Source organism: Chroicocephalus ridibundus, chromosome 9, assembly GCF_963924245.1.
Source record: "Chroicocephalus ridibundus chromosome 9, bChrRid1.1, whole genome shotgun sequence".
In the NCBI taxonomy this organism is placed as follows: Eukaryota; Metazoa; Chordata; class Aves; order Charadriiformes; family Laridae; genus Chroicocephalus; species Chroicocephalus ridibundus.
The window spans coordinates 14,341,761-14,355,836 of record NC_086292.1 but is presented as its reverse complement, the minus strand read 5'-3'; the positions used below and the strand labels follow the sequence as shown (position 1 = coordinate 14,355,836).

General features: G+C 41.4%; 1 protein-coding gene across 1 annotated transcript in view; it reads left to right on the top strand.

The window, feature by feature from the left end:
• Positions 1-14,076, top strand: part of CAPN6 (calpain 6) — a 67,133-nt gene that overhangs the window by 45,043 nt on the left and 8,014 nt on the right. Inside the window, exons 7-12 of the mRNA XM_063347258.1 lie at positions 159-352; positions 2,035-2,112; positions 3,332-3,527; positions 6,728-6,850; positions 8,963-9,165; positions 9,815-9,936. Coding sequence (XP_063203328.1) covers positions 159-352; positions 2,035-2,112; positions 3,332-3,527; positions 6,728-6,850; positions 8,963-9,165; positions 9,815-9,936 — 916 coding nt within the window. The remainder of the gene's footprint in view (positions 1-158; positions 353-2,034; positions 2,113-3,331; positions 3,528-6,727; positions 6,851-8,962; positions 9,166-9,814; positions 9,937-14,076) is intronic.

Below are 14,076 nucleotides of genomic sequence, written 5' to 3'. Positions count from 1 at the left end.
TGCTGCTGTTTTCCTGCACAGTCAAATCACTTGGGAAAGGGAACTTGTAGCTCTGTGTGAGAAGACAAGCCTTCCCTGTCCTGCCCCTTGAACATATAGCTGTCAGGTCCCTCAATGATGTAAGTTCTTTGTTTTAATTGTCATTCTTGGTGCTAAAGGCTTCCTCTGGCAGTACCAATGAAGCAGAGACAGAGATGGGTCTTGTCATCGGCCATGCCTATGCAGTGACTGCAATTCGGAAGCTGCGTCTTGGAGAAAGGCTCGTGTTCTCTTTTAAGGCAGAAAAGCTGTTCATGATCAGGCTGAGGAATCCCTGGGGAAAAAGAGAGTGGAACGGCCCCTGGAGCGACAAGTAAGTGCTGCCAAATCCAGTGTCAAAGGAATGAAACTGTGATTAGGGCCACTGGACGTTAGATGCATTGTTAAACACTGTTGAGACACAACACCAGTCTGCAATACTCAGTGATGGCTGAACCATTGTGCCATCTCTTCCCAAGTATAGCATCCTCTGAGCAAATGAACACATCCTGGAGGAGGCAGGAGGTTATGGCTTCCTGGGCCTTAGTTTACAGTATACGTCATTGATCTGGCACACTGAAGCATGAGTAGAAAAACAGCCTACAATTAAGGTGACGAGTCAAGACCATGAGGTTTTTTCCCAGCTTCACCACTGAGTTTGTCTGTGACTCAGTTTCTCATCTGTAATTGCTAGCTGCTGGGGATGGTATAAGTCTTATATTCTCAGATAATTTAAGTGACTGGTGAAAAATGCTGTGAAATCGCCACATTTGTGATTTCTTGAATTATTTTCTAATTAATTTTTACGTGGGCTATGAGCTTAGCAGGCACCCCTACAGAGAGAGAAATGGTTGCTGGAGGGGATGTATTCCATCACTGGCAATGCACACATGAAATACATTTAACTAGGATGTTACAGTTCAACACTGTGCTTACCAGCCACTGTTAGCATTTAATAATGCAATGTTCTTAACAGCAGCATATTAAGTTCTTATATTCCATACTTTAGCTAGCAAAAATCTATTACTTTTAAAGAGTTAGGTTCAGGTGAAATGCGAAGAATGAGCAGAAGAGCTACTATGTCTTGTTTAACTTCAGCCCTTGTGGTTCCTCACTTGTCTTGGCACAGTTGCCACTCTTTCCAGTGGAAACACTAAGGACACTGAGGCTGGCCCATGGTTTTTGGCCTAACAGAATTAAACTGAGAATTTCCAAATAGGTTAAGAAAATGTCTGTTATGGCAAGTAACGTCCCTTCCCTCCTGCCAACCATGTTCAACTTTAACCTCCAAGTACTTTTGAAAAGGGAGTGAGGAATTGTGGCTCAGTTTGCCTAATGAACACATTAGGGAAGGGGCTCATGCTGTCTTCTGTCATGTCTGATTTAAGCATCAGACTGCTTGCATTTAGGATCCTGTGCTCCCCTGCAGTCAGTGGAAACAGGCAGGTGCCTCCATGGGACAATGCAGAGCACGTAAATTATATGCTAATGCAGGCAATGAAGTGTCTGTGCAGTGTAGTGTTACTCTGGAAACTGGACATTAGGCTCATGCTGCAACAGTTCCTTCTCAAAGGCTCTCTGGGGAAATCTCAGACCTCAGGCCTGTTTTATTTAAGGAGATTGAAAGACAGAGAGAATACTCTGGTCTAAGGGAAGTGTTCAATAAGCTCCTGAGGAGGAAAACCAGGTTTCTTTTGAAGAGCCTTCAGGGAATAGAATCAATCTCATATGACCTTCCAAACCAGCTGTTTAAGCATCCTAAGGGAGGGTGTGACAAAGGAAATCAATGAGGTTCTGGTCTAGTTGTACCAATTTCCCATTCATCTCTTTCTTTTTTAGTAGCTTTCAAATCAAATAATGTTTTAAAACTCCTCCTGTAAGCCTTGCACTTTCTTCCTGAATATCATCTGTCCTTTCAGTACTCCAATGTTACCTTTATAACAAGTATTTAATGTATTAATCATCTTTGTTTTTCTTTTTTTTTTCATCTTTTTTTTTCTTCTTTTTTTCTTTTAGTTCTGAGGAGTGGAAGAAAGTCAACAATTCAGAACGTAAGAGCTTGGGACTCACTCTTGAGAATGATGGAGAGTTCTGGTGAGTGGGATTCATGTGAAGGGTTTGGAGATACTGGCTACACCATGTAATTGTCATTAATTCTGCCATTTAACAGCTTCAAAAACACCTTTCCCAAATGGATAAGATCATCCAGTCCTGGCACAAGGTCTGTTTCAGGCAGAAACAGAGAAGAACAGAAAAAATGTATTAAAATTAGTAGAACAAAATTAGTATCTCTTGGTAAATGTAAGTTTCAAACACCTTCAAAATCTATCATCTATATTTAGGACATTCACTCAGAATCCAAGACAACACATGTGCTGGTTTACATGACAGAATGCCAAATATTGAACGCATTGTCAGTCCTGTTTACTGACTACTGTGCCTATCTGTAGGATTTCTAGGTCAACCATGGCTGAGGTATCTGTAAATACAATTGCAGCCAATGAATTTTGATATTTGCTGGTGTTTTCCAGCATGGGCACAGGAAGTGTTCATTCTCTGCAGAATCTCTAGAACTCTAGATAGAAAACTCTAGCCTAGGTACACTGAGGCAGTCCAGCAACTTCTTCAGTAGTTCATCAATATTGCATCAAGCATGCTGGTAGGGCTCAGTATGAAAAGTCTTCTGTTTTCTTGGCTTTTTCAGAACTGGCAGCTGGAAGCCAGCTGTAGGGTTTGGTTCTGGGCCATTAAGAAGCCAGGAAATTATGGTAGTTCAGAGATTGCCAGCTGTTAGAGGAGGTGAATGTTTTTTAACTGCTCTGCAGTCCCATCTGTCACTTTAGCAGTCATGGGTTACAGCATTGAGATGATGCTAAATAAGAGCTATGTCCAGAGTACAGAGGTTTGAGTTGTTCTTAGTGGCAGATGTAACAATAAGGACCGTCATAATGAGGAGTGGATATGCTTTGGTTGCAAGTAATCTCTTTTGCCTTTGCAAAACATATGTTATCAAATCCAGCCTGGTAGATACAACCTATCCTTTAGGCTTAGGTGCTGCAACTGAACAAATCCCAAACTGACTAAACACACTGAGGTGATATTTCTCTAAATTAAGTTCTAAGATAGTGTGATTGTGGCTTCACAAGTATTTCCACATGGAGAGCTTTCCAGTGAATCAGTTTGGCCTCTGGACAGCTGAGCAATGCCTCCCCTTAAATTACTGGAAGATTTCATGTGTTATTTTGGCTCTTTGCGTGAGTATCACTGGCTATTTTAAAATAAACCATGACTTTCCTGGTGTTCCATGGAATAGGATGACGTTTGAGGACTGGTGTAAGAATTTCACTGATGTGGACATCTGCCGGATTGTGAATACCTCCTACTTCAGTATCCACAAGACCTGGGAGAAGAAAATGATGCATGGGGCTTGGGCAAAGAATTCAGAGCCCCTGCTAAATCGCGCTGGTGGATGCTTTGATAACAGAGAGACCTTCCTGCAGAATCCCCAGGTGGGAATCACTGTATTTTGTGAGGTATTAAAGTCTATCCATTTTAGTTAGGGCTTCTGAAGTATCCACCCTATTTAGGAGTTGGCAGTGACTACTTGACAGAAATCTCATTGCCAGCATCTGTCCTCTGGGAGTATGCTGGTTCACTGCATGTTTCAGTGATTTCTCTGAAATCTCTCAGAGGAGTTCAGATATTTGTTTAGGACTGATCATGTTTGGGGCTGATGAGCCAGACACGCCAAGTTCTGCCTGAACTTCTTTCAGTTTCCCAGTTGTAGAAAGGCAGCAAGTCTGATTTCCTAATGACGGAAGTCCATTCACTTAATATCTGTAAAAACAGTCTGAGGATTTGATCCATTGTATTTACTTAGTATCCCTTTGCATTACTCTAAAAGTCTGAAAGTATATAGTCGCTTCCCCAAACTCACCCTCTCACCAGCATTACAGAATTTTCCTTGTCTCATCCTACCTGGTAACTTGCAAGCTACTCAGTTTATCTGTTCGTCCATTCTTACTCCATTTCTCACCTTCCTGCCCTTCTCAGTGTCGTATGTTTTCATCCCAGTGCATGCAAATTCAGGTATAAAACTGCCATTACTGTCTGGGCACTTACTGCTTTAGTTATTACTTTGAAAATTGACCTTTCTGTTGTTTTGTAATTCAGCATGTATTTTAGATTAATTAAAGATGTTCTTATGTCTGCTTCTCTGCATTTGTGCGGGAGGTTTCTGTCTGCCCCCTTCCATTTTCATAGCAGGATATTGGAAAAGGGTATTGGAATGGCCTTTGCTGTTCAGACTAGCAGTGAATCTCAGCTCCTAGCTTGTCCTGTCACATAGGTGTAGATGGAGGAGCAGTTCTTCGCTGCTTTGTCTTCTCTCGGTGCCTCATTTCCAGAGGGTGATTTTATTCAGATATTCCCCTGTATGATTTTGGATGTATTCCAAGTGCTTGTCTGGGTCTCATTTGTAAGTGTTTAGCTGCAACAGAGAACAAAATACACACGTTACGGTTGAGTGCAATGCCTGATGAATGGAAGTTCTTTTTATTCCAGGGTTATCTCTAGGCTAGTTGATTAAAATGCTCTTAATAGCAGCACTGGAACACATTTATGTTAGCTTAGGGCAGTTATAAATTAGTGTGCCACATACTACCACAGTCTAGAGATAATCTCTGTCTGTTCTCCCCGAGTGAAATGCCTGCCACTGAGGCCTTCTGTGAAGTTTATCTGTACAGAGAGGGATTGTGACACTTCCAGTCCCTTTAAAATAAGGGAATTTAAGTCAAGTATAAAGGTATTCCTACGGCCACCTGCTGATTTCCAGATTGTTAGCCATTAGGACAGCTGAAATGTCATCAGATCAAAGATCATCACAGTTGCATACCTCTCATCAGACCAAGAGAGCTCTCTTGCACTCTCACAGTTCCCCTTCCACACCTCCATTTGCCCTGGAACACTCTAGGCTATCTGACAAGGTAACACTGCATATAGTTCAACAGGGACAAGAATTAAAGTGTGCCTTAATAGGTGTTGCTGCATCTTTCTTTATATCTCGCTTTTTAGATTCTCTCTGCAGAGGCTATTTGCAAGCCCTAGGACTCTTCAGGATCCTGTGCTTTCTCTGCCACAATGTTGATATAGCACACAAATAAGAGTACAAGAAGCATTGAATTTGTACCAAAACCCAGCCAGCCCAGAATAGGAAGCAGTAGTTCTGTAGGAGGCCAATCTGGACTGTAAATACTGTGAACAACTAATGAAGCCCAGAGGCTTGGGAAGCTATTGATTTTTCTTTCCAATACTGCTGTGATTCAAACAACTCTGATAGAGGTTGGTGTTTCCACCATGTGGGTGTAACACTGTCTGAGACAGCAAGGGTCAGGGAGGAGAAATGAGATGGTGCCTTATTCTGCAGAGCTCTAACCACAGAGAGATGTGAAGTCATTACAGTAACCAAAGCAATCTCAGTATCTACCTCAGAGCAAAGCTCAATGAGGATTTGCTTTTTAGCAGCTCTTGGAGGAGCAGGGAGGGGGGAATTGAACCTCTGATGATATTCCTCTCCATGCTGTCAGAGAATTCCGGCTTAAATCAGAATGGGTGGTGCACGCTAGTGCCCAGCTGTGTGTTGCTGCAGTTTTATGCTTTTATTTTTTTGCTTCACATTGAAAGGTCTTTGAGGATAAAAGAATACAGCATCTGTCCAAACTTGGCATGAATAGTGTCCTCTTCCCCTCCACTGGTTCTGACAACTCGTATTTGCCCTCTGTATGCAAGAAAGAAACAAAATTTAAAGGAGTCTCTAATAGTGAACGAATTTGAGTATTTAATTATTTGTTGTGCAAAGAAACACCTACCTGGCCCTTTTTTGGTCAACTGAAAGGGTACATACCTACTTGTGAACTGCTCTGGTAATAAGCAATTCAAGTCTGATTTATTGAGATGGGAACTGCTGCCTAAAATTGAAATAATTTCTTTTGATTGGTCTTAAACCCAAATTGATTCAAGTTTACTTTAAACAGTTTGGATGAAAGATTTGCATGTTAAAGATGCAGGAGTCCTTCTTAGACCTTTTTTCTGGGTATTCCTAAGACTTTCAGGAAAACCGAGAAAGTTGAAAATTAGTATTCCTGTCATTCTTATATTAAATAGAAATTGTAGGTGTGGAACAAAGTTGTGGGCTTTGTTTTGGTTTTTTTGTTAACTACGGTTTTGGAAGATTGCTTCATTTGCAGGTCCTATATAAAGATGTTTGAAATTTACAGGCCCTGTTTAGATGTTCAAGTTAAAAGAAGAATAAAAAACTTTCAAAGACCCCATCTAGAGTCTGCTGGTTTATTTTTTTTTATCTCATTCCTGATTTATGTATATATATAAAGAAAATCTTTTGTCTTTTGCTGTCAGAGGAGATGTTCTCTTCTGCTGCCTCGACAGTTAGTTTATAATACTGTCTCATGCCGTCCTTTATGTGAATTACCTGTTTCAGTGTCGCTGATACTTTTGGTTTAAAGATCCTTATTATTAGCATTAATTTTAAGCTGGGAATTGCTGGGAATGTCTGTTATATGGACAACTCTCCTCCCACCCCCACATGTATTTTCATTTGCCTCCTTTGTATGCACATATTTCCTTGGTGATGGCTTTATCCTCAGTATCCTAAGGTATTTCTAACAGCTTACCCTTTTCTCTCTTCTCCTAGTATGTCTTTGATGTTAAGAAGACTGAGGACAAAGTGTTGGTCTCATTACAACAGGAGGATCGCCGCAAATACAAGAAAGAAGGGAAAGGAGACAGCATCCCAATTGGCTTTGAAATACTCAAGGTAGGCAGCCATCTGCGCTCCTGGTTCAGAGTTTCTTCTGCTTCATCCTGTCACTGAGATCTGTGGCAGATAGAGGCATTACCATGGTGGGGTCTGGCTCTCCTCTCAACACGAGCTTCGCGTGTGTACTGGACTTAGTCACCAGAGCTAACATTAGACAGACTATTTGAACTAAATTGAATGTAGTTCAGTTCAATCTCTATTTGAACTAAAAGAACATAAGTCATTTTTCCCTATCGCAAAAGAATTTTAACTGCTTTTCCTATCCCAAGCTTTGAAGAGAAAGACAAAAAAATATTAATGCTTGAAACACGGAGGGTTTTTTTCTCCTTCTTACTGGCGGCTCCTGCCTCCGTTTAATCATCAAATACAGCCAAGTGAATGAGTTTGAAAAGTCTGCAGTTTTTCTTTTGCCACTTAGAAAAAAGAGTCAAGAGTGTTTTCAAAAGCTGAAGTAGTGAGTAGGAAATGAGCATATGTGAAAAGGAACCAAAGGGATCCCAAACAGTAATTTAATTGCACTCCCAGGGCAAATTGAGTAAAATGAAAACATATGAACTGAAAGAAGGAGGAAAGCAACAGAAACAGCTTTGCATCTGCTTTTTTACTGAGGACCTGGATTATCTTATCTCTGTTGCTATAACTAGTGGGACTCCACTGAGTGTATGGCCCTAAAATATCCCTAGTCTATACCCTAATAAATAGTCGGTTTTTAACACTCAGTTACTGACATCTGCATCACACCTATTCATTTGACAATCACCTTTTAACCACATATATTGAAAAGTGTCATTAGAGAAAGTAGCATAATTTACCTTGCCTTGCTCATGCCTGTATATCTGATTTAGAAATTTTCCTTGAGAAAAGTATCAGTGCTGCATCTTCATTTCTGTTGAATAATTTTTGTATGTCAGAAGTATTCTAACCCACTAGGCTCTTTATCATGACTAAAGGTCTTTGGAAGACCATGGCCCAATTATCTGAAGACGAATGAGAACTACCAAAAAGGCTCTCTCTGCCCCCGGGAGCTGCTTAAGAAATAGGTTTATATTTTAACTATGCTGTGGCAAAGTTAAGCACAGCTTCAAGGCTTAGAACAAAACATAAGGGCCCCCAACATAAGAAGGACATGGACCTGTTGGAGTGAGTCCAGAGAAGGCCACGAAGATGATCAGAGGGCTGGAGCACCTCTGCTATGAGGACAGGCTGAGAGAGTTGGGGTTGTTCAGCCTGGAGAAAAGAAGGCTCTGGCGAGAACTTAGAGCCCCTTCCAGTACCTAAAGGGGCTACAGGAAAGCTGGGGAGGGACTCTTGATCAGGGAGTGTAGCGACAGAACAAGGGGTAACAGTTTTAAACTGAAAGAGGGTAGATTTAGATTAGATATTAGGAAAAAATTCTTCACTGTGAGGGTGGTGAGGCACTGTCCCGGGTTGCCCAGAGAAGCTGTGGCTGCCCCATCCCTGGAGGTGTTCAAGGCCAGGCTGGATGGGGCTTTGAGCAACCTGGTCTAGTGGGAGGTGTCCCTGCCCAGGGCAGGGGGGCTGGAACTTGATGATCTTTAAGGTCCCTTCCAACTCTAACCATTCTATGATTTTGTATTCAGGAAGGACAATGAAAATAGAGCTGTGTGCATCTGGATTGAGAGCCTGCTATGTAAGACTGGAATGCTCTTTCTACATGCTTGAGAAAGGAGGCAGATGAATCTCAGCCTCATCTAAGATGGCAGTGTAGCTCAGCGGGTGGAGTCCTTGGAGCATGCATGCATCTCTGAAAGCGTTCAAAAGTCTGCAGTACCATTATGTCTCTGTTAGTGGATGCATGTCTTTGCCAGTCCAAAACTTTCACCTCCACTTAGTGGTATACACTGATGCAGTGAAGCGCAGAACAGCACTGCTCTGAAGCCTGTGTTGGGTAGCGCTTGGAGCACTGGGTTGCCCATCGGGACTATCTCTGCCACAGCTTCAGTGGGTGAAAAAACATTTGCCAAACCATTTACCTTTATTTCACATTGTCTTTTCTGCCCATGAAAGACTGTGTTATGTTCAGGGAAAATCCTGCCTGTTAGCTCTGATGTCTCTCCTTGTATTACTCCCTATGCTCTGTGGCTATAGGTGGAGGATAACAGAAGCTGTCGACTACACAAGCTGACTGTGCAGGAGAGAGTAGCCACATCTCCATACATCAACACACGCACTGTATTCTTGAAGAGGATCCTTAAGCAAGGCCGTTACATCCTTATCCCAACTACATATCATCCTGGCATCATTACAAAGTTTATCCTGAGACTCTTCACAGATGTGCCATCAAAACTCAGGTAGGTTGCACTCGCAGCTACATGAGATCTTCCCTTCCCCACACTGGCTGCACCTCCTTGGAAATGGTTGTCTGGTTACCCTCAAATATCCCTGATTCACTAGGTCGTATCACGCCAGAACCAGGTCCTTGAGATGGTCGTGGTCACCTCCAAGAATCTCCAGATGGCTCACTTGGATTTTTGCATGATCAGGACATTTTTACCTAGGAACCTAGCAGACAATTTAGTTTGGCTTTTGTAGTTGCCTCCAGTTCTAGGTCAGAACACTGAGCACTGGTGCTTGCGATTACAGTTGATATGTTTATTTCTTTGACCATCTCCTTTGAAACCAGTGGTTGTCTGTGAGGGCAAAACTAGTGTTTCGTGAAATCAGACCTGCTGAATTTTTGTCTTGCTTTGATACTATTTTGCATTAATTAAAGTTTTTCTCCCACTGCTTTTGCTGCCATGTGAATGATGACGCAAATTTCATTTACTTTTCTTTGCTCTATTTTTGTTTCTTAAGTCTGTAATTTCTGTTCCACAAATTTCCAAAATGGTAGATGAGGCAAGAGTACAAATCTCATGTTCTGAAAATGTCAAATTTCTACAGCCATTGATTGTTTGCTTGATATTCGTTGCTTCAATTGCATTTCCCATGATTTTTCAGGGAACTGAAGGCAGATAAGCCTAAAATGACATGTTGGAGTCTTCTTTGTGGCTATCCACGCAGAGTCACCCAAATCAAAATTCACTCTGCAGAGGGTTTACAGAAGCAAGACAGATCAGGCGGTAAGTGTAAAGTGACCCTGGAAGAGTGGAAGCAGCTTCTTCAGTCCTCTAAAGATGATCAGAGTTGATATGTAAGCAGTCAGAAATTATCCAAACAAACTGAAGATTTATGGGATTTTTGTTCAGCACGTTGTAAAATCTGCTCAAAAGGAGAGATCAGATGAATAAGATGATGCAAAACAGCAAGAGTTATGTGTCATCTATGCTGGTCTAGATGAGCAGTAGTAGCCAGACCCTCCTTAGAAGCTTTTGTGGGGATTAGTAGGAAATTCACCTTTCAGGGTTGTTTGTTTTCTAAATGGAAAATATCCAGGGAGACAGCTGAATTGCACAGACTCATATAGGGTATTACACTTACCTCAGCAATGTCATTCACAGCCTTCAGAACATTTTGTTATTCATTACCACAAGCTTAATGGCACTTCAGGGAGGAAATTATGGTTTTCAAACAACCATTTTCAGCTGGGTAAACTTGGACAGGGAGAGGTTAAATGACTTGTACGGGGCTGTGTATCTACACGTGAAAGGAAGTGTCCTGAAGGACACTAAAATGTCTTTCTGGCACCTGATGTTGACAGTTAATTAGGAGACTTGTCCAGTTGCCATTTGCTTCCTTATTTTCTACTCTTACTCTCCATTTGTCGTCCTTCATTTTCCATGACCAGTGCAACAGAAGAAGGAAGACACATCCAGCACTGAGTGGTTGGTAGGGAGAAAGCAAAGGAGCAGAGATACTACGGTGAAATTGGAACAGGAAACTAAAGAGGTTCCTAAAGCATCTGCTGTGTTTGCTCCAGATAACTCCTCAGCTCTTTTCACTTTAAGATGTGGAGCTCAGTTGCATTAACTTCTTGTGGTAGAGAAGGCATTAGACTTAGACCTGTAGTACAGTTCATCTTCAGTCTCACAAAGCAGCTGTAAAATTTCTCCCACCAGCTGGCTACAATTTTATTCCAGTCCCCTTTTCATAGTTATTCCTGGCACCAAGTGGTGACTGAATGTACTTTTCACTGTGAAAACCACTTTCTGTTAAGTCTGGTTGTCTCTTCAGGGGACAGGAATGTTGGAGGGAAGAGATATAGAAAATTGATTCTGTTCATTTTTCTTGGTACTTTTCTTGAAAAACAGGAGTCACAAACACCTCAATCAAACAAGTGGCTATGGCTCCACGTTCTCCACAAGGCAGGATGGATGGGTGAGACTGAAGGGGCTGTATGTGACAAGAATAGTGGAGCAGTGCATTGAAATGAGGCAGTATGTTCTTGTTCTTGCCTTGTGAAGGACATTTTCATTTTGAAGGCTTTTTTTTTTCTTTTAAAATTCCTTTGACATTTTTCTCTAACATTCCCTGCAGTAAAGCAATAAAAGCCAATTCTCCACCCTTAGCATTTCACAATCTTTAGCACAATTGCAGCCTTGACAAGATCATTAAAAACAATAGCCTGCAGATGCCAAAGACCAGCTTCAGCTCAGAGAGCACTGTAGGGTTTGCTGCATGGGGACACAGACCCTCAGGAATACACAAATAGGACTTTCAAACAATGTGCAATAGATATTCTAAATACAGTATAGCCCAAATACCTTTCAGACCCAGTACTACCACACATGGTCAGGTTGAGTTGAAGCATCTTCTTCCACTTTTTGGGCTGATAATTACCCTGACAGAACTGAAAAGGTAATCTATTGTGGGAAGAACTGTCTATAGGAAAAGGACTCACAGATTTTCTGTTTAAACCTTAGCAAAACTGCTTGATTATTTTATCTGCTGAAAAAATGTAAAATTGGGTCAAGTGATACTATTTGTGAATTAGTATTCAATCCGTCATGAAAATCCATCAGTCTATCATTGTCAGTTTTCTTCTGAAGTGTTTCCATTTCCCTGTGTGAAACAACGTGCCATTTTTAAATTCATCAAAAACATAAGGCATTTTGAGCACAAACCCTAAATGGATCTTATTGTTTGACTTTGAACAAAACTTCACCAAAAAAGTTAAAATATTTTCCTTTTGTATCACCATAAAGCTTTCAGTAAAAGCCTTCATTTCTTTTCAGCCTATAGTTCCAAATCTCATCCATTCAGGGGGCACTGAAAGAGAGCTAAGTTACTTCACTTCAGTAACTTCCCCATTATCTTCAATTCTGCTGTGAAATCCCTGTTTGAATCTTTCTTTATTAGCCCTTTTTTTCTATAAGTATCTCCAACTCACAGAGTACATCCATAGATTGTTGCAGAATGCCATATCTTATAGCAGCTTCAGACAAATGAAGTAGGGAGAGAGTGTAAATAAAAAAACCATGAAGCCAGGTGTGCACTGCTGACTTTTGTGCTACACAATAAAACCAAGCTGTGCGATGACAAGTATAACGCCCATAACTGGCGCTCTGCCTTCTAAGGACACCTTGCTGGGAAATTTGGCAAAGCTCCCCATTGATACTGGAGTCCATTTTTGGTAACATAAAAAGCTGGGTATGGTACACGTTTCTCACATTTTGGTTATTTTTCGGTAGATTAAAAGAGTGGATATAGAAATTCCCTGAAGCATACTGTCTGGCTGGATTGCAAATGTACACTAGAAAGTAATGTGTCCAGGGACATTAAATATTCCATATTCTAAGACTGCTTCCTAATACTGCCACAAAAGAATGCAACTTCTTGTTATCTCTTGTCTCTGCACTGGCTTCTCTGGATCCATGCCTGGACCCTCCCCCATGCTTACCGCAAGGAGAAATAGCAGCCAGGCATTTGAAAAAGACCAGCTTTCTCAGAAGTGAGTTTAGACCTCAAAGTCATATGGGCAGTTACTGAAAAAACAGCCTTACCTGCCACTCCTAGAGCATTTCCTGATGTGAACTCGACTTAAAAGTCAACAGCAGCCTCCTGTCTAATCGATACTGTGAGATGAGTGAAGAGGCCACACAGCAATTGCCATTGGGAGTGACAAGTAGAGGTTTCCCTTCAGGTTAGGCATAGTCAATATGTTTATTCAAGTAGAAAATAGGTAGATTAAGTGGTTGTGTTTTCCTGCTGCTAAGAAGACCTCACATAAAGGTTACTTATTTTCTGATGCGAAGGTTGATGGCAACTTGTTTCTATGTGAGCTGCTCTATCTGATTAGCCCCACTGCATTTCACAAGGGTTTCCTGATTTCTCCTTCACCTTCTGATCTGCAGCATCTCAGCTCTCAAGCTGCTTCTTTTCTTATGCTCAGTCTCTGTCATCTGTCAGCTGCGTTCTCCCTTGTCCAGCCACCTGCCCAGTTTGTCACTATCATCCCTTAGCATAGAGACAAGACAAAACTTGATGATAAAGGAGGAGGTTATGATTCATTCTGAAGCTTTTGAGAACTGAGACACGCCATTACATCTCTGTGACAAACTGTCCTGAAAACACCAGGATGTGTCTATTCTCTGACACTGGGGTACACAGTTGTGGAAAGTAAGAGCAGCCTGAACAGAGATACCTTTTTTTGACATTACTTGGATAGAGGGGTTTTAGACTTGAATGCACTGTTCTTCACATAAGCTCATCACTGTCATCTGAGAGTTGTGCTTAGTACAAATTTCTGAGCAACTACTTAAACAAAACTGGAAGAGAATAAAGATTGCACAGCAAGTGCACACTCAGGCTGGTTCATGAGCTGGTTGTCATCAGAACCCTGCTCCCTGCCAGAGGAAGGTTGCTTAATCTCTTTTTTAAATGTTTATTGGAGAGCTCCTCCTTGCTGCTGTCTTTGGTCCATTGTCCTGTCTGGAAAAAATAGTGGATGGTTTGCTGTTGTCAAGAATAGTGGATGAATATAGCTGCCCAGATTCAATTCTGAATGCATATAGGCTGCTTCTCTTGAGTTAGCTTGTTCTGAAGTTGATCCAACCATATGTGAGCCAAGCACAGTGGCATGTTTGCAAGAAGATGATGAAGCACTGTGTGCCTGGAGATTTTTGTCTCTCGTTCCCAAGTCTCTTTTAAAAATTGCTCTCACTACTGTCTGTCACTCTCTTTTCCCAAGAGCTTATCTTTGAGAACAAATCACCTTTTTCATTTTTGAGTCTTCCCACTCCAATTCCATGGGGAATTCACATGTTTAATTGCCTTTCACCACTTCTTTTCTAAACTATTGTGATCCCCAGTATGTGGCATAC